Below are 27,455 nucleotides of genomic sequence, written 5' to 3'. Positions count from 1 at the left end.
AATCTGCTTACAATTGTACTTACGCTCAACCTATAAACTAGTACACGATAATTTAGGGAACAAAGTTACGTTTTACAGCACTTCTTTCAAATAACAAGGGAAATTTGGTTAATCTAACTAGGCTAGGCAGTCTACAGGGACTTCAATGGAAAAGGAATACAGGCACAATGTAAAGGGGACTGTCAATTCACCAAGAGCATGTTTCACGCAAGTCAGAAAGACTAATTTTACTCTCCTCCACTCTCAGTACTCCAGTCCGCCAAGCTAGGTTTACAAACATCAACATTACAGTTTCTTTCAACATACTATACTGTTTGATGAGCTGGTTCTTGTCTTTGCAGGACATATAGCAGAAAATTCAATGTGTCAACATAGCTTCATAAAGGCTTTATACTCTACAATGCAAGTTAAAGACTGGAACAAGAACATTTGTTATTCAGCTTCCTGCCATAAATGACCTTTATTAGTCTGGAAAATTGCAAAATGTAACTCCATTATTTAAGAAAGAGAGAGAGAAAGAGAAACCAGGAAATTGTGGACTTGTTAGTCTAATGTCAAGTGCACAAGTTATTAGGAAAAATTAAACAATTAGAGAGAGCTAGCATGGATTTGTAAAGATTAGGTAATGTCTAACCATTTAACTGATTTTTTTTTGAGGATGGAACTACAGTAGTAGACAGAGGAATATGAATACAGTTTGTATGGACTTCCAGAAAGCATTCAGTAAGGTTCCATATGAGAAGCTAAAATTAAAGCTGGTTCGGAAATTAGTTAGAAGGTGGAAGACAGAACAGGGACAATGAGAACGTACTTGAATTGGAAGAAAGTGATTAGTGGTATTTCACAAGGATCTGGTTGGAGCATCAACTAATCACTTTATTTATGAATGACTTAAATAACAGAGCTTGACACAAATGTTGATGGCACAGTAAGTGCTTTAGATGGAAGTATAAAATTACAAAGAAACATTGACAGATTAAATAAGTGATCAAAACACTATGTACAGTTCTGGTCACAAACAGAAGGGAGACATTTGGACAGTGGAAATAGTTCAGAAAAGAGCCAGAAATCATTCTTATGAAGGAGAGAAGACAGCCAGAAACTAGCAACAAGACAAATAGGACAAAGTAAATATAATTGTGGTGGGTGGGGAGAGGGAAGTGGAGATTTGCCTATGTAATTTGACATTGTAAGAGAAAGAAAGATTTGCATTTATAAAACACTTTTCACCTCAGGATATCCCAAAGCACTTTACAATGAAGTACTTATGGAGTGTAGTCACCAGTGTAATGTAGGAAACTCCATTGCCAATTTAAGCACAGAAAGCTCCCATAAACAGCACTGAGTCAATGACCAGATTATCTGTTATAGTGATGTTGATCGAGGGATAAATATAGACCAAGACACCAGGGATAATTCCTCTGCGCTTATTAAAAATAATACCATTGGATCTTTTTCGCTCACCCACTGAGTGAGATGGGGGCCTTGGTTTGATATTTCATTTGAAAGGTGGCACCTCTGACAATACAGCATTTTCTTAATACTGCTCGGGAGCTGAGCGTCAGCCTAGATTTTTGTGCTCAAATCTCTGGAGTGGTGTTTAAACCCACAACCTTCTGACTCAAGAGGTGAGAGTGCTACCAGAAAAGAAACATCAACAAGAAAAAGATAACCAAAGCTGAGAGAAACAAAGACGAAAACAACAAAGAGAATAGAATAGTAAATAATTTATTGCCTACGCAAGACATGTTTTCTAATGCTTCCTTGAAATATTTCCTGCACACAGAAATCTTGGGTGGGAAAAAAAACCCTTAGTTTAACTGTTTCTGCATTTATCTTGGCACCTTGCAATTTGTGTTTATATTTGAAGGAAAACAGTTAGTGGCAAACATCTGGCCTTAATACATCAATGTTAAGTGGAATTTTCCCAGAATTACACTAGCCAGGATTTTCCCTTCGGTGATTTCTGGGCAGGACCTGCTCGCCGAGGGGAAAATGATGCAGGATGACGTCGGGAGGAACCCCCGATGTCATTCCGGTCTCTTTAAATATTCAGGAAGGCGGGCGGACAGCGAAATCAGCTGTCCACCCGCCGACCTGTCAATGGCCAATTAAGGCCATTGACAGGCTAATTAACATTATTAAACACCCTGCCCGGCCAACCTTAAGGCTGGCGGGCAGGCCAGGAGCCCCAGCGGGCTGCAGATTATTAATGAAACTTCATCCACTGGAGGGATAAAGTTTCATGTCAGTTTTTTAAAACTTTAATAAATTTTGTGTGTTTATTATTAACATGTCCCATCTCGTGTGACATTGTCACATGAGGGGGGACATGTTAATAATTTTAATATTTTTCTATTTTTAGACTTTACTTACCTCTCACGAATCTCCCTGAGACAGGACTTTGCCTCATGGAGCAGTGCGCTCTTTCACGCGCATGCACGAAAGAGCGCACTTTGACAGATGGGGATTCCCTCCTCCGCCTGCACAGGAAGCACATAGCGCTTCCTGTTGAGCAGGCTGCTGGGTGGGCCAATTACTCAAAATGGCAGCAGGCCCTGCTTCGGTGGCAGGATTCGGCTGCCTACCCACTGCCAAGCTGGTGGTCCCACCCACGCATCGAGGTAGGAATTCTGCCCACTAAGTGCAGTAGCAGGTAGGTAAAATGGAGTTCTACCCATCGATGAAAATGGTGGGTTTTCACGCCGTATCTTCCTGAGCACACCTCATTATTTATGCATCCCTGGGAAATACAGCATTTCCACGGTGGGCGGGCTCTCATTCGCCCGCTTGCCATCATCCTGCTGTTGCATCACACTGGTGCCATCTTTAAAAGGCAGCCGCCAGCAAATAACTCATTGCCACCAGCTCACCACCACTGTCCAAGTGACATGGGTTGCAGACCTTTTGCCTTTCCTGGCCCCCACTTCAATGACAGGTCCCACGAGCGACTATTGGATGCCATGGAGGCCCGATGGGATTTGCTCTACACCCGCTCTGGCCATAGGATGGGTAGCAATGTCACCAACCTGGCTTGGGAGATGGTGGTAGTAGTGGTCATCGCGAACACCGCAGAGGAGGATAGCCACCCAGTGCCACAAGAGGATGAATGATCTCTTCCATTCTTACAGGGTAAGTTGTTCTTTTCATCACTCCAAACACACACACTCACAAACCTATCACACATCCACAGGGCCCTCACTCGCTGCCAGTGCAAGGGACATAACCATTCACTCTTTCACACACACACACAATCATTGTCCTCATCCCATCCATGGGACCACTCACCACCCACAGAGGCCTGGCATACTCATCATCTGAGCCTTGAAACACTCTCCCCATCTCTATCTATGCAGGAAAATCTGTCTCACAGCAGGAAGACAGGTGGAGGGATGCCGGAAATCAAAGTTCTGACAGAATTCAAAAACAGAGCCATCCAGCTGGCCAGCGATGACCAGGACCGGTCCTGAACAATGAGGTTGGCACTGCTCCACCAAGTGAGGATTGAGCAGTGCAACATTCATCAGACAACCATGCCGTGAGTGATCTATCCTCTTTCGCAGGCCACTGCCATGTATAAATTATCTCTCCTTGCTTTCACAGGCACATCTACCAAACCGCTGACAGAGTCCATGACCCAGGGCCTCCAATCAAACCCTGAAGAAACCTCTGAAGAGGAATCTGGATGCACCCTCCCTGAAGTCCCCTCACAGCACACGCCCATACCCTCCACCAGAGACACACACCTCAGTGGGACCTGGCTTTAGAGTAGCCTTAGGATCACAATCTGAGGAACACATCATACTTTCTGATGCACAACAGAGGCAGGGACTTCCCAGGTCCCCGGCACTTGGAGAACTGCTGGAGGCCAGAATGTTGCTGAGTCTGAGTCAGATGACGAACCTCTGGACTCAGTCACGTCACAGTTGCTGGAGCTACAAAGGCAAGCTCAGGGAGATCAGGAAAGGATGGTCACTGGACTCCTCAGGTTGCAAGGCACGATGGAGAAGTCTGTCCGTCTTCAGGCTGAGGTGATAGCGCCAGCATTGCAACTTCGGAGATCAACACTGGCAGGATGGTGGCTGCCATGGAGACCTTGGTCCAGGACGTCACTCCTGCATGGGCTTAATTCCATCACCGATGCTATAGTTGGCCTCCAACTGTGCTCACACAAGAGGGGTGCTGGGCAGCTCGAGCTCACTCCAGCTATCTCTTCCTCTCACGGAATCAGCCAGGGGCCCTCGGGCACCCATAGGGAGGAGGATCAACAGGTGCATCCTCCTGGGCCATCCACCCAAGTGACTCTGGGAGTGACTGGCTCATCCGAAGCCTGTCTTCCTGTGATCTTCACAGATCCAGCTCCACGAGCCAAGGAGGGTGCCACTGCCACACAACAGGACCCCAAAGTCTTGACCCTCCAGAGATCGCCAGCCAAAGTCATCACAGGCAGGGCGTCACAGTCATCAGGCTGCCTCCACCTCTGCTATGGATGTCCAGGGAGCATCAAGACATAGCATTAGGGTTAGGAAAGTTAGGTAAAAGTAACTATTTTGAGTCAACCAAATAAACTAAATTAACAAAATCAGGGACAAAGTAAAAAGCAGCCCCTTAAAAGGAAAACTGCAAAAACAAAGACAAAACCTGCAAACATTAAATCAAAATGTGATAAACAGGGTCAATAAAACACCCCAGCCCCTGTTGTGCCCACCGAGCACGGAAGGCCTCGACAGTGCTGGCAGACACCGTGTACTTCCTCTCCAGGGATACCCAGCCGTGAACATAGCCGCAGAAGAGGGGCAGACAGTAGGGTCAGATGACCCCCTCGATCGCCCGCGGCCTGGACCTGTTAAGAGCTAGTTCCTCCTCCATCCCAGCACTCCCTCCGCACTGGGTGCCCATAGATCAGGAGCATGGGACTGAAGTGCAAACAAAACAACGGTAAAAGGTTTTTTAAATAACTGAAAAAGGGAGAGCAGCCTTCAACACCCTATATATACACATGATCCATGGACTCCACAAGGCCGCAAAAGACACAAGTATTTTGGAAGTCCATGAACCTACACAGCCTATGGTTCTATGGGACTGCTGCATGCAACACTCTCTACCCCAGGTCCCCAATGGAAAGTGGGAGGACACCCCCATTGAGGGACTCCCACTGGGGACCTCCGCTGCCAGACAGCAACATTGCCATGCTAAAGGCCACGGAGGGCATTTCCACAAGGTGGCTCAGGTTGTGAGGCACTGGATCCCGAGGGAGGGTTCGGGGCTTGGGGTCAATGCGGAATTCTGTCTGAACAGGGGTACACTCGGACAGAAGACCACCATGCACCAGCGCCACCTCGAGACCCAGAGTGGGGTCAGGGCCGAGCACGACCATCCTAAGGTCTTGAATGGTACTGGCTGTGAACCAGATGTCCACAGACGCGCAATGCACCAACTCATGTGGTAGCATCCAGACCACTCCTCTGCCACCCAACATGTCCCTGATCCTGGCCACCCCGGCAGCCATAGCCCTCCTCTCCGCCAGCTACTAAAAAGGGCAGAGGGGTGGATTTCTGAGCAGCAGCTCTCTGATGATAGCTGCTACTCCTGACGGGGAAAGCTGCATCGCAAGGTGACCATGCTCCAGACGTTGATCAGGTCCTGGTAAAAGACAGGCAACGCCTGCAAAGAGCCATAGAGGCCCTTCCAGTCTACAAACAGGAGCTGCACGTCATAATTCAGGCCGTGCACCTGGCAGAAAAAGTACATCACCAGGGCACACCATCTCGGAGGGGGCTCGACATAATAGTATCACTGCAGGCTCTGAATGCAGGAAGTCACCACCACCTGGGTGCGTAGGCACACCAGCGCCTGACCGCCCTCCCTAAGCAGAAGACTCAGAACCTCAGCAGTGACCCAGTGCAGCCTTTTGTCCCAGAAGAAGTCGACGAGCATCCTCTGGGTTTTTGTGACAAAGTCTGGGGGAGGGGTCAAAGTGACCAGCCGGTACCTGAACATGGCGGCAATCAGCTGGTTTATTACCAGAACTCAACCCCGGTAAGACAGCACTCGGAGCAGTCCTGTCCGGCGCCGCAGGCAAGTGGTGACTTTGGCCTCCAGCTCCTGCCAGTTTGCCAGCCAGGATTCCTCAGCAGGGCAGAGGTGGACCCCCAGGTAGAGGAGGCTGGACCTTCTCCAGGTGAAAGGCCTGAGCTCCTCAGTTGGGGATCCATCTGCCTCTGATGGACCAGGAGTCCAGAACACTTGTACTAGTTGATCCTGGCAGAGGACACAGGTTGACCTCCTGGCACTCGTGCATCCTCCGCAGGTCAGCCGGGTCAGTGAACACGAGGTGCACGTCATCGCCGAGAGGACCACCCCGATGCCTGGCCTGCACAGGAAAGGTTCCACGCAGATAGAATACAATTGACCAAACAGGGGGCAGCCCTGATGCATCCCTCTCCCAAAGCAAAGGGGCACTGTCAGGGACTCGTTAACCTTAACTGGACACCCTGCGGCAGTGTACAGAGGTCAGATCTGGGCGATGAAATGCATCCCGAACCCGAATGCTCGCAGAGTCCCGAATAAATATTCGTGACCCACCCTGATGAATGCCTTCTCCTGGTCAAGAGACAGGAAGGCACTTGACAGACCTGTCCTTTGGGAAAAGTGGATATCGTCCCGGACTAGATGGAGGTTATCAAAGATGGTGTGACCGGGACCGTGTAGGACTGGTCAGGGTGGACCAGGTGCTCCAGCATGCTGCCAAAGCGAGAAGACATTGCCCTGGCAAAGACTTTGTAATCCGTGCTGAGGAGGGAGACCGAGTGTCAGTTTGAGGTGGCAGAGATCCCCCTTCTTAGGCAGCAGGGCAGTCACAGTCCTGTGCCACAAGAGGAGCATCTCCCTGGTAATGATACTCTCCTCCAGGACCCCGGCGTACTCGTGCCCCAGGACGTCCCAGAATGCCCTGAGAAGCTCCACGGTCAACCCATCCAGCCCTGGGGACTTGCCCCTTGAGAGACTGTTGAGGGCGCTGGTCAGCTCCCCCAGACTTATAGGGGAGTCAAGCTGCCCGGCGCCCTCCGGGCTGACCTGCAGCAGGACCTCCCACAAAACTCTGTAAGCATCCTCGCTGGACAGATCTGGAGAGAACAGGGCAGTGTAATAGTCTTGGGCAATGGCCCTGATGCCCTCCGGATCCAAGACAAGGGATCCATCGTTGTCCAGTAGCGTAAGGAGCTGCTGACGGACCCCGTGCCTTTTTTCCAGCGAGTGGAAGAAGGGGGAGCATCGGTCCAGATTCTGGAGGAACCGGATCCGTGACCTCACGTACGCACCATGGGACCCGGTGAGTTTCAGGTCCCGCAGCGTGCCCTTCTTCTCATCATACACCAGCCGCAGGGCCGGGTCTGTGTCGGGCTGATGGAGATGTGCTCCTAGGTCAAGCACCTCCTTCTCCAACTCCTCGACTCGGGATTTCCACCTCTTTGTCGACCTCCTCAAGTCCTCCTGACAGAAGATGCAGGCAGGCATGAGTCTTGCCCACGTCCCACCATAGCCTGAAGGAGGGGGAGCCTCCCCGCTTCCTTCTCCAGCTGGCCCAGAAACGACATCCAGGAACTGCTCGTCCTCCAGCAGCAGATTGTTAAAGGGCCAGTACGAGTTCCGCCCACACCAGACCGTGGTCCGTGCACAGCACCTGCTGCACAGAAACCAACGGAACGCAGGACATGAATGCCTTTGAACGGTAAAGGTGGTCGAGTCTGGACGCTCCGACCTCAGTTGACACCAAAAAGTGAAAACGCTGGAGTCAGGATGGAGATGTCGCCAGACGACCACTCCCTCAAGTTACACCTAGGCACCATGACAGACCCTGGCCCCGAGGGTACAGTTGAAATCTCTCCCCCACTGCCCCCGAGGACGATGCACTCGCCCGTATGGATGGAGCCAAGATGCATGGACACTTCTTCAAAGAAGCTCACTTGCTGCTGCGCGCCCAGGGGAGCGTACACATTCACAAAGTGAAGTGCCGTGTCCCCCAGGCACACAGTAAGGTGCAGCAACCAGCCTGGCACCAGCTACTTGGACCCCAAGATCTCCGGCTGACAATGTGAGACCAACAAATAGCCACCCCGCCAGAATTGGAGACTAGGTGCCTCATGTAGACCCCCCTCACCACTCAAGAAGCCACTTTGCTTCATCTCCCGAAATGGTATGGGCTTCCTTCAGGAAGCACACCGCATACTCTGAGGACCGAGCAGTTCTGGAGCCTGCGCTGTGCGTCCCCACTGCTGTTGATGTTGAGGCTGGCTATGATAGTCTTCATCGTCAGAAGTTATGTGCTACCATCACCACGCCTAGTGTAAGGAGAGGGCTTATTTTAATCCTTCCTCTTCTTCAGGAGCCCAGTGAGAAATGCGTGGACCCTCCTCTCAGTGTTCCAGTCCGGCCCAGTGGCCTTGAGGCCTTGGGGGTGGACCAGAACACAAGAGGGAAAGAATGCCACCAGTCCAGGGCTGACTGGACCCTGTCTTGAGATTACTCGCTAAAAAATCCTGGAGTTCAGGTAAAGGGATAAGGGGGAAATTAGTGGGGGGGACACCAGGGGATCCAACACCTCACCTGATCACAACTAAGTCGTCCCGGTACTCACCACTGAAACCCCATCCTCCTCTGGTTTGGAGCTGCCAGTTGGCTCCACCTCCACCTTGATCCCACCCCCAGGATCAAGGGCAGAGGGGTCCTCTCTGGTCTCATTTTGGGTACATGGGCCAAAGACTAGCGGCTCAGAGCCCCGCTCCCCCTCAGGTGCCGGGTCACCTGGTGAGTCTGGAAAAAGCTCTGGATCTAGCACGTTGCTAAAGGTTGGGAGCCAGGAGGCCCTCCTCACCACCGCCACCCAATGACTCAGCATTCGGGGCATGAAGGGATTGCCGCAGTCCCTTATCATACCAGATGGCATCTCAGGGGTACAAGGTGGGTCAGGGTGAGGCATCACTGCAAGGGCGATACCCTCATCGACCTCCGAGGGGCCCTGCTCTGAGGACCACATTGAGGGAACAGGAGTAACAGGAGTTTGGGCCTGCCCCCAGAGGGCAGAGCAAAGACTTATGTGGTAGGCAGCCCCCTCAAAAAAGATGTCAAAACCCCCCTTGGTGCACTCCATTAGGCCAGGCACACAAAAACCTGGCGCCAGAAGGAGTACGTGTGACGGAGGCTGGCCTCCTTCAGGTAGGGCGGGATCGGCGTCACACCTGACTTCACTTCCCCCAGATGACAGAGGTGGAGGAGGAAGAGCCCATCGGGGATGAAGTGCAGGACGATTGATAATATGAGCCTCTTGTTGGTGGCCTCCCGAGGGTCCACTGACAGGAAAGTCCCACCCACTGCGAGCCCCTTTGAGGGTGAGGTGCACCGTCTGCTTGGCCTTAAGAATGCAACCTTGCCGTACAACTTGGAGGCTGCCACTGTGGCCGAGGGGCCGACAACTCCGGCCACAGCCTCCACATAGGCCTCAATCATCATGGTTGGGTGGGTGTAGCACTTCACCACGAGTATGCAGGTCAATATCCTAAAGGGTGACAGGGCCGCAGGGGAAGCAGGAGCCGAAGAGGCCACCATTCCCGAGTAGGTGGGCTGAGCGGGCCCCGCCACTGGTGGAGATGTTGTCGCCGCCATCGGGGAGTGCTACACCCACCCCGATACCAGTAAAATATACATAACAAACAGAGCAAAGAGGAGTGGGGGTACATGAGAACAAAGGCGGGGGGGGTGTGGTGGGAGACAGAGAGGATAAAGCTGGGGGGCTCCTTGAGATGGGGGGTGGGGTGGGGGGGGGGTGTGGGGCGGTGTTCCAATGTTCTGCTGCAGGGGGAGGAGGAGCCTTCACCTGGGCAGCCAGCACTGCCCAGGCACAGTTCAGGAACGAGGGTACATGTCTGGCTCGAGCTGGCTCGAGGCAGCGCGAATTAACCCAGGCGAGACAAGGGAGGGCAGAGTTGGGTACAGGTCTTCTTCCCCTGAAAGTTCAGCCTCTCTCACAGCTCTCCCTGCTTGGATGTTCTATACCTCCCCATACAGACAACCGGACAGACAAAAAGGCAGCTCTTTTCTCCACCAGGCACCCACCTTGGCATGCAGTCTGGTCTTCTTCCCTCTGGCTCTCTCCAAACTCCAATCCCAGGCTCTTCAGGCCTTCTTAGGTCACACCCTGTAGCAGCAGGTTGCAGGAGTCTCCAAAAAGCAGAAAGTCCAGGTCCCCAACTCCTTTACTCCTCCCAGTGGGCTGCAGACTTCTTCCTCCAGGTAAAGTCCAAAAAAGAGGAGCCCCAATAGCAACAGCAATCCAAAGGCAGGAACCACAGGAGCACCAAGCAGCAGCACCAACTCCCAACTGCAGCAGCACCAACTCCCAACTGCAGCAGCACCAAGCTGCAGCTGAGACCAATCAGGATGATGCAAGAATCACAGTCTGGGCATGGGTGTTGATCACTTGTACTTGCTGTTCACTGTCAACAGACTCCTAAGAATGTCACCCTGCCTATGACTCCTTGTCCTGATGAGCAATGTTCTTGTCACACAGATGTGAAACCTTTCTGCACAAGATAAAAAGCAGGTGTCTCAGTCCAGGGCCACCCCCTTGTCCTCTGTGAATCCTTCAGACCAAAGTGTTGGCCCAGCCTCACACTCCCTGGAAACATTACTGACGCCTGCATCTCGTCAGTGATGATCATTGCTGCCAGAATGTAGTGGGCAAGCACCAGAGAGTTCCCTCATTCTCTCTGGGTGCTCTCCGCACCTTTAAAAGGTGGGGCTGGCCCCCCATCACATGAGCATCTGCGACCAGTATTGCTGCGCCATCCCTAGTGGGATGGCCTTTTAATTATGTATTACAGCTCCTGAAGGGCTGAGGTGCTGAAATCATTTATGTATAGAGATAGAACAGAAAAGTGTGCTGATGGGAGAGCTCAGATGGAGCCTGGTGCACACGGACACACACACACAAACACACACACACAGCCGGGGATCGGAGAATGAGGTGCTGAAGGTGGACATAGCATCAGATGCATCTAAAGTTTTGTGGCTGCCTTTCTGAGATGGTTCTGATCATGGAGTGTAGGCAAGCTACCCTCGGCGAGTCAGGAGTCAGACATTCTCAGAGGCTATGTTGAGATCTGTGCAGTGTCCTGACTGCATATTGTCATCCTCCTGTGATCGAGCAACTATTAGGGCCTCCACTACATCTCCATGACAGGAGCATTCTCACAGAGGGTATTGATGCTGCAATAAGCCAGACTGGAGTCAAACATTCACAACTGTGATGTGAGGATCTTTGGGGACACCTCAATGCATGTCGTCATCGTCCTCCACTCCACAAATCTGACAGCTATGAGGGCCTCCCAAGTGCGCCTGTCTCGTCTAGCCATTGCGAGAGTTTCATCCCCATTGTCATCACCACCGAGGACCCCCTCACGCTCATCCCCGTCAGCGTCCTCCTCATCAAAGGAGATGTGCAGCTCCTCCACCTCCTCCTCAGCCAGCTCCACTCCCCGTTGCAGTGCCAGGTTGTAAAGACGACGATGATGTATGACACTCTGTGGACTATATTTCCAGGCTCCACCAGACCAGTCCAGGCACCAGAACGGCATCTTCAGCATCCCAATGGTCTGCTCCATCAAGTTGCGAGCTGCTGCACAAGCCTCACTGTAGCGTCACTCTGCTGCAGTTTGAGGCCGCCGCATGGGTGTCATGAGCCACGGTCTCTGCGAGTAGTTCTTGTACCAAATAAGCCAATCCTGCAGCCTCTGTGGACCCTGGAAGACTGTGGGGATCTGCGAGCGACTCAGAATGTGGACGTCATGCACAGTCCCTGGAAACTGTGCACACACCTGCAGGATGCGTTTCTGGTGGTCGCATACCAGCTGCACGTTCAGTGAATGGAACCCCTTGCGGTGGATGAAGTCCACTGAGTGTAGCGATGGAGACCTGAGCGCCACATGAGTGCAGTCAATCGCACCCTGCACCTGTGGGAATCCCTAGGTCTGGGCGAATCCAATGGCCTTTGCATCCTGGCTGTCCCAATCCCGGGCGAAATGCACAAAGTTGTGTGTCATGGAGAAGATGGCATCTGTGACCTCATGGACGCATTTGTGGGTGGCGGATTGTGAAATCCTACAGAGGTTACCTGTGGAACTCTGAAAGGAGCCACTAGCACAGAAATTGAGCGCACAGTCACTCTCGCAGCCATTGGCAGTGGATGCCCTCCATGTCCCCTTGGCGCCAAGTCTTGCAGTAAATGGCAGATGTGAGCCACCAGGTTCTTAGACATGTGCAGTTGTTGGCAACACTAGTTCTCAATCATCTGCAGGAACAGCAGGCAGCGTTTATAAACCCTGGCTATTGCTAGGCGCCAACCAGCCACAGCTCGCTTTCGCTCCTGGGCAGCATGTGCATGGCCAGGTGCCTCGGTCGCTCTCTCCTCCTAGGGTCTCTATAGGCTATCAGGCATACACCTAGGTCACCAGGATCCATGATCCTGACGTGGGTCCTCCTGCAACATGAAAGAGGGAGGGACATGGTCATCATAGCTGAATTTAGCACCTTTCTTGGCCCTGTGTGACTGCTTCTTAATGCTTCCCGGAGAGTGCTGGTCACCCCTCGGATGGCCAGAGATGAGTGCACTGCATGGCTGCCCTGTCAATGTGTGACATGGGGGATACTGGTCCAAACCGGGATGCTGAGATTGCAAAGGGCTGTGAGCGCCTCCAGCAGTGACTGCTACATGGCCAGCATTGGCAAGGGGATTGTACAACGTGTGCAGTGCAGTCCACCTGCTACAATGTCTAATAAAGTGGTGGCGGACTTGAAGTATCTGCCAGGGGTTGTGGGACAGGTGGGAGAGGAGGTAAGGTATGGAGTGCTTGGTGGCCATTTGGTGCCTCACTGTTGCTTGCATTGGTGGACAGGCTAGGTGCCTGACCCCAATCATATCACTGTGGCTGCACTTGATCTGTCTCAGTTGCAGAGGCATGGTCAGTTTATACAGGTGTCCCTAATGTATGGCCACTCCTTTTGCTTACCCTGCCCCCCAACTCGATTGCTTATGTGCGGGATGCAGTGCCAGGGCAGCTCTTGACCCACCACACACACACACAGACACACACAGACACACACACACACACACACACACACACACACACAGACACACACAGACACACACAGACACACACACACACACACACACACACACACACACACACACACCCCCACCCCAGCAGTCACCTCCGAGGCTGGCCAGCAACTGGCCCAGTTCACCATTCCCCCCACCTCGGCGGTTGCCTCCAGGACCAGGCAGTTGTCACTGCCCCCCTGAGGCCTGTAAACAACGGGCGAGCTGTGGAGAACGCTGCTGCTCACTCACCTCAGTTGCCCCAAAGTGAAGGCCACCAGGTGCACGTCGCCTGCGCGCTGTGAAACACGTCGGTGTGCTTTCCTGCCGACCTGGACGGACGATACGGCAGGGTTCCAAGAGCCTGGTGAGATGGCCTTTTAATTATGTATTACAATTAGCTCCCCGCCGACCGAAGGCGGGAAACTCGGCCCATCGTCGGCGGGCTGAGTGGATGATTGCGACCTACCTTCATGCTGTCGTGAAGCAGGTCGTGCCATATTTTCCACACACGCCACCTATCACGCGCCACCTATCACCTGCCACCTATCACGCCCGCTACCAGCGGACTCGGAATTCCACCCATTATGCCTATACCAGACATTATTCCATTCCAAACAATTTTTCATGTAACAATTGTGATTTAAGTACAGATTTGAAGGAAGGCATTTGGTATCAGGAACATGGATGCTTATGGACTTAGTAACACGTGCCTTTGTAAAATATATTTTAATCAAATCAGGGTGCATTTGTTTCCATTTTATGGCATCTTTGATAGCAGGTGAAGAAGTTTCTAATAATGTTTCTTCTCAAAATTACAAAATTAGTTACGGTAAAAGAAGTTGTTCATTTCTCTTTGGGAATAATTTAGATTTTTGTTGATATTGAAAAATGGAAGGTATAGTTTCAGCTGCCTGTTATAACTCTCTGCTGATTATCATAGAAGTAAATGGAAATGAAAATCTAAATCAGGAAAGATGTATAACAAGTGGCTGAATCATTACTGTTGAAAGTCAAAATTACCCACACTATACTAAGAATTAAGTAAAACCATTTTGTATTATAGCAAATACCATCATTTGCAAGACAAAAGCAAAATACTGCAGATGCTGAAAATCTGAAATAAAAACAGAAAGTGCTGGAAGAACTCAGCAGGTCTGACAGCATCTGTGGAGAGAGAAACAGAGTTAACATTTAGAGTCTGTATGACTCTTTTTCAGAGCAGAAGAGCTGAAGAAGAGTCATGCAGGCTCGAAACATTGGGCAGAATTTTGCCCTTGATTGGCAGGCAAGCCCCACTGGCTCAGCGGCAGGCGGGCAGCCGTTTGCTGCTGCTGAAAATGACCCCGCCCAGCCAACTAAGGCCCACCCAGCAGGCCGCCCAATGTAAAACGCTATGTGCTTCCTGTGCGGGGGGATTCCCCAACTGTCAGGGTGCGCTCTTTTGTGCATGTGCTGCCTCAGGGAGATCGCTGAAAGGCTGGCAAATATAAAAAATAGAACAATAAAAAATTCATTAACATGTCCCCCTCATGTGAAAACGTCACACGAGATGGGACATGTTAATGAAATAAACAAAAACTTTATTAAACCTTTTTAAAACCACTATCAAATCTCATCCCGCCACTGGATGAGGTTTGTAAAAAAATCACCTACCCGCCTGCCTGTTGGGCCCGTGCGCCAAGCCAAAGGTCGCACGGGCTCCTCAAAATCCTCGACGATTGGCAAGTTAAGGGCCTTAATGAGGCCTTTAGTTAATGGCGGGCACACGTCCCACTGCATAGCGCACCCGCCGACCAAAATATCATGATGCCGCGCACTGATGTCAGGACGTGCGACATTTTAAGCACTGACACGCGGACTCCGCCACCCACACGCCAGCCAGAAGATTCTGCCCATTAATTCTGTTTCTCTCTCCACAGATGCTGTTAGACCTGCTGAGTTCTTTCAGCATTTTCTGTTTTTTATATACCTTCACTTGCAAGCTTGCTTCAAGTCACACATTGGAACTATATCATCATTCCCTCACTGTTGCTGGGTAAAAATCATGGAACTTGTTCCCTAATAGCACGTGGAATTGCACCACATGCACCGCAGCCGTTCACGAAGGTGCTCACCAACCCTTATTGAAGGAGAGTTAGGGATGAGCAACAAATGCTGGTCTTGCCAGTGAGGCTCACATCCCATGAACAAATAATTTAAAAAGCCAATATCCAAAAGGCATATGTTAAAGCTTGTTGGCTCACTTTCCCTGTCTGTACATCTTTGCTGCCAAAATTCTACCCTTCTGTTGTTTACTTTTAATGAAATTTGAAGTTTGTTCAAATTTGGTTTTGACAATGTTAATTCTGGTCATTGAGAAACTTCGCAGTTCCTTTTGACTTGAATAATTCAGCAGGCACTTAACATGCCTCGAATATGAAAACCATTGTCGTATGTTACAAATGGGCTAGCACTGTAAGTCTGAATTTGGAACAATTTTCTGAATGGCTTAAGGTGAACCTTTAAGTACATAGGTTGCAGAATTATTTTTATACCAAAAACTTAAAACAAAAATGTCTGTCTTCTGACTTGAACTACGAATTGGGAGATTCATATTTGAGAACTGAAAATATCAGGAAATCTGCATTTGTAACCAGAATGGATATTTTAGTGCACGCCTTGGGTTGCTAATTTAATATTGCTGAGCACATGAACTGAATGAGGCAGCTGTAGATATAAATCCTCTGACATCCTATTCAATCCAGATCATCCTTAGTTAAGCTGAATGAAATTTCAGAGGCTACAGTGTAAATGTACCATAACTGCCATTCCATGAAATTCCACCTTTACATTGGGAAAAGACATTTATTACAGATCAAGGATTTATGCTCTTCTCTGCCTTATGAAAGAAAATCAAAACCCAACTCATGAACCATGTTTACTCTTGGGGCTGAAGGCTACAATTTTACACATCTGATTCAAATCAATTTTATCTACAAATGGATTTAATCAAGAACTAGATTAGAACTTTTGCATCATACGAACGTCAGAGTGTTAATTTAAATGCCCTATTCAATTTAACTTGGCATTTTAATGTAAAACAGTTTGGCTGTAACATTAAAAAATCAAATATACGTTTGGTGTATCACCCACTACTACTTAAAGCTGGACATTCATATGGATGCATTATACATAATGAATAAAATACACTGAACAATAAGGCTGCTCGGGTCTTTGTGACCCACAGTTGAACTATTGATCTGACACATAAGAGTGATTGATACCACTTGGGAAAGTGCACATTTTCCTAGTGCTGTCTATAGCACAACTGCAGCCAGTGTGGAAGTTTTTCAAACTTTAAACCACGTTTAAGTTATTTTACCACAATTTTATTATAAAAAAAACTGGGTATCTTGTCATCTGTTCTCAATCACTAGAGGTTTGATAGGTAATTGAAGACAAGTAACTTGAATTCAGCATGTGTATGAGTATGCATGTGCTCCCTATTCAAAAAACAAATTTCTATTCCTATACGTAATCCTTTTATCAAATTGAGGAGCCTTACTCCTATCAACTTAGTGCTTAAATAATATTTCCAAAACTTTGATCATAAGTACTTGAAATTTATTTTGCCACCATTCTAATTTAACTGACTTTTAAATGCATCAGTACACATTTAATCCTTACCTTTCTGGCTTCCAGATTTGCACGCCAGGTTGTTGTGCTTTTTCAAACTGCTAATGGTTTGACTTTGTCCGTTCAGAGTTGAGAGAGACATTGTATTACTGCTGGTTGCTGCTGTTGCCCTTGCAGTGGGGCCAGGAATCCTGAAGGAAAAAACATAGTGTCTTGACTGTAAATATGAAGCAGATTCAAGAGAGAATAATGCCTTGCACAAGAGCAATGAGACTATCTGGGTTTAACCACAAATGGAAACTGCACTGGAATCAGAAGGGAGGGAAAAAGAGTTCAATTATGCTGATCCGCATACTGAGACTAAAGTAAAGAAATTACCTCACCACTTTTCAGAAAGAAAGATGATATGTCTACAGCATTATGGAACTGCTGTTTTATTTTAGATTAAAAGTTGCAGTTCATGACCATTAGTTCAGCTGCCAGCTTAATAAGGTGGGTATGTGTCTGGTGGGGTTTGACAAATGCCCAACCCAACTTTAATATTAACCACACGCCATCCATTACTGAATCACAAATAAAGCATACACATTGCTAACTACAGTGTCTTAATCCTATGGTTGGACAGTAGCCTGAACAAATCAACAGAAATAATGACACATGGGCTGAGATTGGTCCTCAAAACAAGCAATTTTCTCTTCTGGCTCCTTCAGAAGTTTTGTAAAGATTAAATAGACAATTACCTTAGAGTAAAGCATATTTTGTATAAATAATGATTAGCCAATCAAAATAAAAATTACAGCTAACATTATTACAGCTTAATTTCTAATTATTGAAGCCCCAGGTTCAAATATTTTATTTACAGCATAAAAATCAACAAAACAAAGGAACAGCCCAGAAAAGCCCTTAAAACACATACTTTCAAATGTCCTCATGCCTTTTAAAGTTCCTCCCTCCTCCACTTCATGCCACTTTCCTGCCAGGCTTCTAAAACATGCAGTGGACTTAAAATGCAACATAACCACTGGTCACAAAATGGAGCTACACCTATTCCCCTTACCTGTTCACACATACAGCAGTGGCACCTAACAGTGTGCAAATCAGCTGTTCATTTTCCTGACATTTCAAAAGTACTTCAATGTGCCCTGAGGTTGTGAAATGCAGATATCTCTCTTTTTTCCCTCTTTCGTGCTTTTTTCCTTTATTTCTTATGAAGTTACTACCTGTTTCAGACAACAAATTCCAGCCGAAGGCCCAACTGGAGAAGAGAATAGTGCTGAGATTCAGTACTGGGAATTGCTTGCTGCCTCGCTGCATAGTCTGGTCAATCCTATTTGGACCCAAAATTCAGGAATACTAGACCAAAGCTGGCCCAGTTACATTAAAAGCAATGTTTCTGCCTCTCAAATAAGCTGTTACTTCAAGAGCTAAATGCTTTAAAATACCCAACTGTTTTTACTATATCAGGCAAGGTGATTTACAAAATCTACAGCAAAAGTCTAACCGCACATACTGTATCACTCACAGAAACCCTCAAGCAGAAACACCCTTGTGCTACACATTTGGAATGCAATACTGAACCTCTGGAGGGCATAGAGAGTCAGTCACTGATCATGATCGGGAAGAGGGAGAGTTGGTGCATGTCTAAGGGCTGGTTTGTAGTGAACAGAAATTAAGTGCAACCAAGATTCCAACTTAATGGAGCTACCCAACAGGCAGATTACTGTGTGAACAGTAACAGCTGAACAAGCCTCATGTTCATTGCGCAAGGAGAACACAAGCTTGGATGAAAGCAGTTGCAGAATGTGTCAACTTTGCAACAATTCAGCAAATCCCATTGAGCAATATTCACCATCATTGGTTCAGACCTCAAGCCAACATGCAGTAGCATTTTTCAGGAATGCTCTTAAAGATGAACCAAAGAAGAGTCATATTAGACTCAAAACATTAACTCTGTTTCTCTCTCCACTTATGCTTCCAAGCTTCCTGAGGTTTTCCAGCTTTTCCTGATTCGATTTCAGATTTCCAGCATCTGCAATATTTTGCTTTTATTTTGCTCCGAATGATGGTTAGGGATTGAGGTATACATTCCACATCACAATTGTCTAGTGAAGCTGCCAGTTTACAGATAACCATGGGCTGAATTTAATGGGGCACTGGGGTCCACCACCTCCTCCACGATTTGTGACCGACAGGTTGCCCCACTTGCATTTTTATGTGGATTAAGGTGGAACTTCCACCACCATCTGGCCAGGAAGTCCTGCTTTAGAGATCTGTCAGCCAGTTAAATGGATGGTAGCTTCTATGGTCCCAGCAGTGCTATTGGGAGCAGTGGCCACTGCTAGGCCTACATCCAGTCCCAAATACTGAGGAGCCATGGAGCTGGAATTAGAGGTAAGTGAGGGTGGGGTCTTATGCCAGGGCCAGGCTAGAAGGCCACAATGAGGGGGGGTGGGGGTGTAAAATGGGGAGGGGAAATTGGGTACCAGAATGGGGCAAAGAGGGCAGAAATATCTTTTGGGGGGGGGGGGGGGGCGCAGGCTTCGATGGGCCCAGAGAGCCTGTTATAAGGCATCTCCCTTCCTTTCCTGCTACCGGCCTACGGAGTGAAAGCTGCCAGACTGAAAACTGGGCATGAGCCTTTCCCATCCCAGAAGCAGCAGGAAGAGGCCATTAAGAGTTGGGAGGTGGGGGCAGTTGGGGGTCGTAAATCCAGGCCTCATGAGTGAAAGATACACTGATCTCATTGAGGTCCACTGATGTATGCTTCCACTGGCCAGATGCCAAATCTGATGATATGGTCTTCATATACCAGATATGTGCTGAAACGCAAGCACAGAGCTTTATATAAAACTCTTAATTCACAATGAAATCCCATTTTACCAACTTTTATTTTTTACGGTATCAAATTAATATGTTGATCAAACATGTTGATAAATTCAGGAGATGCAAGTTATCCATTGACAAAGGACAGACGTTCCATTTATTGAAAAAAAGACATGCATTTATAGAGCGCCATTCCTGGCCTCAGGACTTTCCACAGTGCTTCAGAACCTGTTGTAATGTAGGAAAAGGGAATCAGGCTTGATATTGAAGGGTGTTGTGCAGTACACTGATAACTAAATGCTTTGTGATTTAGCCATATTAATTTTGTGATGTGTTTCATGAATGGAAGCTGATAAAATACCTTTTATGGTCCTGCATACAGAGGTCCATGTAACAAGTAGCTGAAGGCCACCAAGAAAGGGCTGGATAGACAATGCCAAGACTGACTTGTCACTGAAATGGATACAGATGACTGAAATAGCCAGGCTGGTGCAGAACCAACAACAATGAAATTATTTGGCACCATCAGCGCTAAGGGGATGACAAATAAGAATTTAGTAATATTCTAATGTGGCTGCACAACTATGGAAATTAGGGGGACAAGGACAATTGCTTTTTGGCACTATGCACATTTGTGTTGCACGGAGATAACATTTTGTTGTTAACGCACACAGTAAGCAGGGGCACTCAACACAAACTGCATGATGAACTGGGAAGACCCATGAATAAGGTTTACTAGTGCCAGTAGTTGTTAAAAGGGCAGTTGCAATCCCCATGGAGACCGATAACTCAAAACAAAAAATTCAAACTTCAAGTTAATAGCTGAAAGAATAACACAAGATTTCACATTTTTTTAAAAAGCTTTTACTGTAACAAATGACTAAACAAAAATCACTTCTAACTAAGCCCTATTTTTGTTTTGCGAGCTACTTATACTTAGCAACTACAGAAAGGAACATTCCCCTTTTATACTTATCACACATCGTACTCTACACTGAATCACAGTCCTTTGAGCAGTCCACAGTTGCTCCCAGTTTCAAATGGGTCAGAATTTCCCCATTTCACGAAGTAGTAACTTTGAGTGTCTGCTCCCCGAGTACTTCCCTTAATTTTTAGAGTTTCCTAAATTTACCACCGGCTGTGAAGCCTGTTTTGATGATTCTTTCCCTCTGGCCATGACAGGATGAATGTCCAGGAATCCATGGAAGGCTGCAGGATGTGTCTCTTCGATGAGAGACCATCTCCCTGCCGTATCCCGCTATAGTAGTTTGCAAAGCCAAGCAGCCTCTTCTCTCTGCTGACCACACAAATCTGCTGTCTGCCATATTCATTGATCTGTAGGGAAGACTACCTGATCTCAAAAATAACTTCCGCTGCCCTCTTCCCCATGGTAATGTGAAAGACTTGTGCTTTGCAGTCAGATGGAAATGCTGGTTAGTTATTTTTGACCCCAATTCTCTTTTTTCTTAGAAGCAAATGAAGAGTTTACAACACAACTGTTTACAACCCACTACCTTCAACACTTTTCTGGAACATTGGGAGACTCAGTCTGCAGCTGGCATTTTTCCCAACCATAAACACCTAACACCATTGCCCCAGTAACACAATCTGGGACTCCCTTTGATCTTTAACCATCCTAGGTCTGTTGTCAAACTTCAGAACGGGTCACATGATCCTCTGTTTACCTTAAAAACCCAGTTGGAAAACGCAACAATCTTGTAATCCTCATAATTGTAACAGGGCTGCCAGCCATTAAAGGCTGTACATTACAAATAAGACAGAAGCAAGGTGGTGTGGTGAGACAGTACCATTTTAATGTGCTGATTTTCAGCTGCAGCTGTAAGAGGTGAGAGTGAGAAGATGGACCTCTCTGTATATTGGTACAATGGCAGCTATGATGTGGTGGTGTGCTATATTGTGAAAAAATAGAGCAGGACAGTTTGTGCTGGTGCCAGGTTGGCCACTTGGGAGAACACACATCAGTGATCAACACTTGTGTCTTCCTGGGTGTTGAAACATTTTCTCCACTTCCTCACTGTTATTCTCTAGTAGCAATTTGATTACGGCCTCCTCATCCACCTTTTGCATTTTAATTTCTCTATTAATGGAAAAACTGTGTAAGATGCATCAGATGCCAACCAGCTTGGAGCTATTCAAAAGTCTATAGAACACCCTACACGACCACCGCTCTCCCCATCCACAACAACCCCTCCTCCCTGCCAACCCACTCACCAAGCAACTGAACCACTACCTGAGTCAGTGAGTAACTACTTGAGTGAGTTCCAGAATAATTCTAGTGGTGATATGAGCCTTACTATATTGGCAATCTGTGCCTGGTCGTGCATGCCCAAATGAGGTCACCAGTCTCGACTCGAAAGCCACCTTGTTCCCCTTGAGCTAATTGTCTAGTCTCCCTCCTCCCTCAAATAATGATGGGGCAATGAAGCGGTACAAAGTAAAGGGTGTGAGTCCTCTTCCCGAATCACCTTCCGCCTGTAAACAGCCATTGTCTTGAGGTTCTAGCTCTTCCACCATCACCACCGAAAATTCACTGGTTGTGCTTTTGATCATGGCTCATAACCCTAAGCGTGGGGTGAATCACAAAAAGGGCAGGGATGACCACCCTGAGGTCTCAAATGACCCTGCTACCCTATGATCTAAGAAAATGTGGATATTGACAGAACAGCTCTTGCAAAATGGTACTTAATGTTTTATACAATTAGTACAAACATTGTATTTTATCATTGCAATTAAGTATTTTGTACATTTTCTGCAGACAAGCTGTATTTCATGTTTTACAATTCATGGCTCACCAAATATACAGGACTAAATCAAATAGTAATTATCTATTGCACTGTTATTGAACTGGACCGTATTTAGACTAATTTTAAACAATAAATACCCAGTCAAGATCAGAAGACACCTTTGATCCATAAACATGCACCACCCCCCCCCACCCACCCACACACCCACTCCCCATTCATCAGTACTCTCAGGATAGACTTTATGCACATAGATAATTTTCTCTTAGGTTAACTTGCTTTAATCAATGTTATGATGAGATCCAGACTTGGAGCAAATGGTAATTATTGATAAAGGGAGCAAATTTGTCTTGGGCAATCAGCAAAAAAAGGGTAGTAGTGAATCGGCAGTGTCTTTCACACACTGCCTAATTTTCTTTATGAAATGTAAATCAGGCTGCCAATCCATTGTTGCCAATTTTGCTCTATTACAATGAATTTCACCCCCAAGTAGCCTATTCTTAAAAATTCATTTATGAGATGTGGGCATCGCTGACTGGGCCAGCACTTATTGCCCACCCCTAATTGCTATTGAGAAGGTGGTAGTGAGCTGCCTTCTTCAACTACTGCAGCCCACGTGGTGTAGGTACACCCACAGTGCTGTTAGGGAGGGAGTTCAAGGATTTTGACACAGCGACAGTGAAGGAACCATGATGTATTTCCAAGTCAGGCTGGTGAGTGGCTTGGAGGGGAACATCCAGGTGCTGTTCTCAGGTAACTGCTGCCCTTGTCCTTCAAATAGTAGCCATTGAGGGTTTGGAAGGTGCTGTCGAAGGAGCCTTGGTGAGTTTCTGCAGTGCATTTTGTAGATGGTGTACACTGCTGCCACTGTTCGTCAGTGGTGGAGGGAGTGAATGTTCATGGATGGGATGCCAATCAAATGGGCTGCATTGTCCTGGATGGTGTCAAGTTTCTCTAATGTTGTTGGAGCTGCATTCATCCGGTGTGATTCAATCACACTCCTGGCTTGTGCCTTGTAGATGGTGGACAGGCGTTGGGAAGTCAGGAGGTGAGTTACTCGCTGCAGGATTCCTAGCCTCTGACCTACTCTTGTAGCCACAGTATTTATATGGCTAGTCCAGTTTAGTTTCTGGTCAATGGTAACCCCCAGAATGTTCATAATGGGGGATTCAGTGATGGTAATGCCATTGAATGTCATGGGGTGATGGTTAGCTTCTCTCTTGTTGGAGATGATCAATGCCTGGCACTTGTGTGGCACGAATGTTACTTGCCACTTGTCAGTCCTAGACTGGATATTGTCCAGGTCTTGCTGCATTTGGACATGGACTGCTTCAGTATCTGAGGAGACACCAATGGTACTGAACATTGTGCAATCATCAGCGAACATCCCCACTTCTGACCTTATGATGGAAGGAAGGTCATTGGTTAAGCAGTCGAAGATGTTTGGGGCTAGGACACTACCCCGAGGAACTCCTGCAGTGATGCCCTGGAGCTGAGATAATTGACATCCAACAGCCGCCACGACCTTCCTTTGTCCGCTGGTTGGAGTCATACCTAGCACAGTTTCCCACCTGATCCTCATTTGCTCAGTTTTGCTAGGGGTCCTTGATGCCATACTCTGTCAAATGCTGCCTTGAGATCAAGGGCAGTCACTCTCACTTCACCTCAGGGAGTTCAGCTCTTTTGTCCATGTTTGAACCAAGAGTGTAAAGAGATCAGAAGCTGAGTGACCCTGGCAGAACCTGGACTGAACGTCAGTGAGGATATTGCTTAGCAAGTGCCGCTTGATAGCGCTGTTGATGACCCCTTACATTACTTTATTTATGAGAGTAGACTGACAGGGCAATAATTGGCTGGGTTGGAATTGTACTGCTTTGTGTGTACAGGAGATACCTGGACAATTTTCCACATTGCTGGGTAGAAGCCAGTGTTGTAGTTTTACTGGAACAGCTTAGCTAGGGGCGCGGCAAGTTCCGGAGCACAAGTCTTCAGTACTATTGCTGGAATATTGTCAGGGACCATAGCTTTCACAGTATCCCATGCCATCAGCCGATTCACGATATCCCGTAGAGTGAATCAGATTGGCTGAAGACTGGCATCCGAGAGGCTGGGAACCTCTGGAGGAGACTGAGATGGATTTGTGCTGAAGATGGTTGTGAATGCTTCAGCCTTATCTTTTGCACTGATGTGCTAAGCTCCCCCATCATTGAGGATGGGGATATTTATGGAGCCTCCTCTTCCAGGTGAGTTTTTTTAACTGCCCACCACCATTCATGACCGGATATGGCTGGACTGCAGAGCTTAGCTCTGATCCATTGGTTGTGGGATCACTCAGCTTTGTCTATGACTTGCTGCTTATGCTGTTTGGCACGCAAGTTGTCCTGTATTATAACTTCACCAGGTTGACACCTTATTTTTAGGTATTCCTGGTGCTGCTCTTGGCATGCCCTCCTGCATTCTTCACTGAACTAGGGTTGTTCACCTGGCTTGGTGGGAATGGTCGAGTCAGGGATATGCCAGGCCATGAGGTTACAGATTGTGGTTCAGTATAATTCTGCTGCTGATGGCCACAGTGCCTCATGGATGTCCAGTCTTGAGCTGCTGGATCTGTTCGAAATCCATCCCATTTAGCACAGTGGTAGTGCCACACAACACAATGGAGGGTATCCCCAGTCTGAATGTGGGATTTTGGTGAAGAGCTTGGTGAGGATGTCGTTGGTTCCCTCACTACCTGTCGCAGACCCAGTCTTGCAGCTATGTCCTTTAGGACTCAGCCAGCTTGGTCTTACTGAGCCATTCTTGGTGATATTCATTGGAGTGCCTTTGATGCCCATATACCCAAAGTACATTCTGTGCCCTTGCCACTCTCAGTGCTTCCTCCAAATGGTGTTCAACATGGAGGAGCACTGATTCATCAGCTGAGAGAGTGTGGTACGTGGTAATCAGAAGGAGGATTCCTTGCCCATGTTTGACCTGATGCCATGAGATTTCATGAACCGGAGTCAATGTTGAGGACTCTCAGGGCAACTTACTCCTCACTTTATACTGCTCTGCTGGCCCTGTCCTGCCAGTGGGAAAAGACATACCCAGGGATGGTGATGGTGGTGTCTAGGACATGATCTGTAAGGCTATGATTCCTGAGTATGACCATGTCAGGCTGTTGCTTGACTAGTCTGAGACAAATCTCTCCTAATATTGGCACAAGCACCTAAATGTTAGTAAGGAGGACTTAATAACGACAGGGGTTGGGTTTACCATTGTCATTTCCACTGCCTAGGTTGATGCTGGGTGGTCAGTCCAGTTAGTTATAACTGAGTGGCTTGCTAGGCCATTTCAGAGTCAATCATATTACTGTCACACAGGAGTCACATGCAGGCCAGCAGATTTCCTTCCCTAAAGGGCATTAGTGAACCAGATGGGTTTTTACAACAATCAACAATGATTTCATTGTCATCATTAGACTTCTAAATTCACCATCTACTATAGTGGGATTCGAACCCAGGTCCCCAAAGCATTAGCCTGGGTTTCTGGATTACTAATCTAGTGACAATACCACCACACCACCGCCTCCCCTGTTACTGCTTTTTATCCATGTCGATGCCTTTTTAATCATATCTACAATTTTGTTTAAAAAAGCAAGTAGAGGAAATTGGATTAACCTAAATCATATAAAATATTTTGAAATTAAAACAGCAAAAACACCTTTAGAAGAAATGAGTTTAAAGAGGTGATTTGAACTTGCACATAAACCATTTAATCCTACAGCATATAATAGAATCTGAATCTAATTATTTCTTCATTGTAATTCTGACAGCTATCAATCTTTCTCCATGTAGTCAATATATTAAAATTCAGCACCGGCAGTTGAATCATTCAACTCTATCACATACTTTTTAAAGAAATACTAAGCTTGAAACATTCAATAGCACCATATAAAACTTGATGATCTCAGTGGTTTGTTTTGGAACATCTTGTCATTTATTCAAGTACAATAATTTATTAACCTGAGACTTTCACATTGTAGCGATGCCATGAATATCATACAGGCACCAACCTGGACTGCATGTTTAAGTATTCCTTGAGGAGGAAATGTCAGTCTGAATCTTGTGCCAGCTGATGGGATGTTGTGTTAATAATAGCCATTAATGTCCAGTTGCCTATTTCTAAAGAAAAAAGAGAAAACGACATAAATTATGCTTGCACTTCTAAATTCAATTCAATCCAAAGTTCATAAGAGTCCAGTGGAATCTTGCCATACAGAATAGCTGGGGGAGACAAAACATAAGAATATTTCTTACAAGGCCTATAAAGTAACCGACAGAGTAAAATAATTTGACATATGATAAACATTTGCTTACAACAGCTAATATTACTTTTCTATATTTTGGTGACACTTTGGTAATGCAGTCTAAGAGACATGTAGCATATGTGAAAAAGTGTGGTGAGCTTAGATGGCTAGCAGGTCATTCAGAATAACACCAACAACATGGGTTCAATTTCCATTCTAGCTGAGGTAGACTGTGGGCCTGCCTCCTGACACTGTAACTGAAGAGTGGAAGGCAATGGCAAATCATCACTGACAAAAACTGACAAAAAAAGCTCAGGATGAAGCATCAGCAGACAAAATGCAAGATCACCAGAATTAGGTGTAGGCCATTCACCCCTTGAAGCTGCTCCACCTTTTTAAAAATTCATTAATGGGATGTGGGCTTCACTGGCTGGGCCAGCATTTATCACGTCAATTTGTCCGCTCATGTCACTGAACAAAGGCCCGGCCGATGAGTCAGTTAAACTTTTTTTTTCCAAGAAAGGAATAATCTAAATACTAAAATGCCAAAAGAATCAATAAGCTTTAGAACCTGATGGTAATCCTTCAATCATAAAATGCCATTAATTTCTAAGCAATCCAGTTCACAATATTTCATTGCTTACACCTGAATGGCAGACAGCTGATGTGAAAATTATAAAATGGAATCTCTGGGTAAAAACATGAATGGTGTACAACTGAGTTATACAAATCGGAAAGCTCTGGTTTTGATTCCTGGTCTATGTTGAACTTATGGATCTTAGGCAGTTAATAGTTCCAGTATCACAGCTTC

At 47.1% G+C, this 27,455-nt stretch overlaps 1 protein-coding gene across 3 annotated transcripts in view; it reads right to left on the bottom strand.

The window, feature by feature from the left end:
* Positions 1-27,455, bottom strand: part of LOC121282181 (neuron navigator 1-like) — a 589,054-nt gene that overhangs the window by 551,276 nt on the left and 10,323 nt on the right. For all 3 annotated transcript variants that reach the window (XM_041195735.1, XM_041195734.1, XM_041195736.1), the window contains exons 2-3: positions 26,411-26,519; positions 16,823-16,962 (exon numbers count right to left, since the gene is read on the bottom strand). In XM_041195735.1, the coding sequence (XP_041051669.1) occupies positions 16,823-16,962; positions 26,411-26,421 (151 nt within the window). In that variant the 5' untranslated portion in view covers positions 26,422-26,519. The remainder of the gene's footprint in view (positions 1-16,822; positions 16,963-26,410; positions 26,520-27,455) is intronic.

This window comes from Carcharodon carcharias, chromosome 9, assembly GCF_017639515.1.
Source record: "Carcharodon carcharias isolate sCarCar2 chromosome 9, sCarCar2.pri, whole genome shotgun sequence".
Classification (NCBI taxonomy): domain Eukaryota; kingdom Metazoa; phylum Chordata; class Chondrichthyes; order Lamniformes; family Lamnidae; genus Carcharodon; species Carcharodon carcharias.
This window is presented reverse-complemented; position numbering and strand designations above follow the sequence as displayed.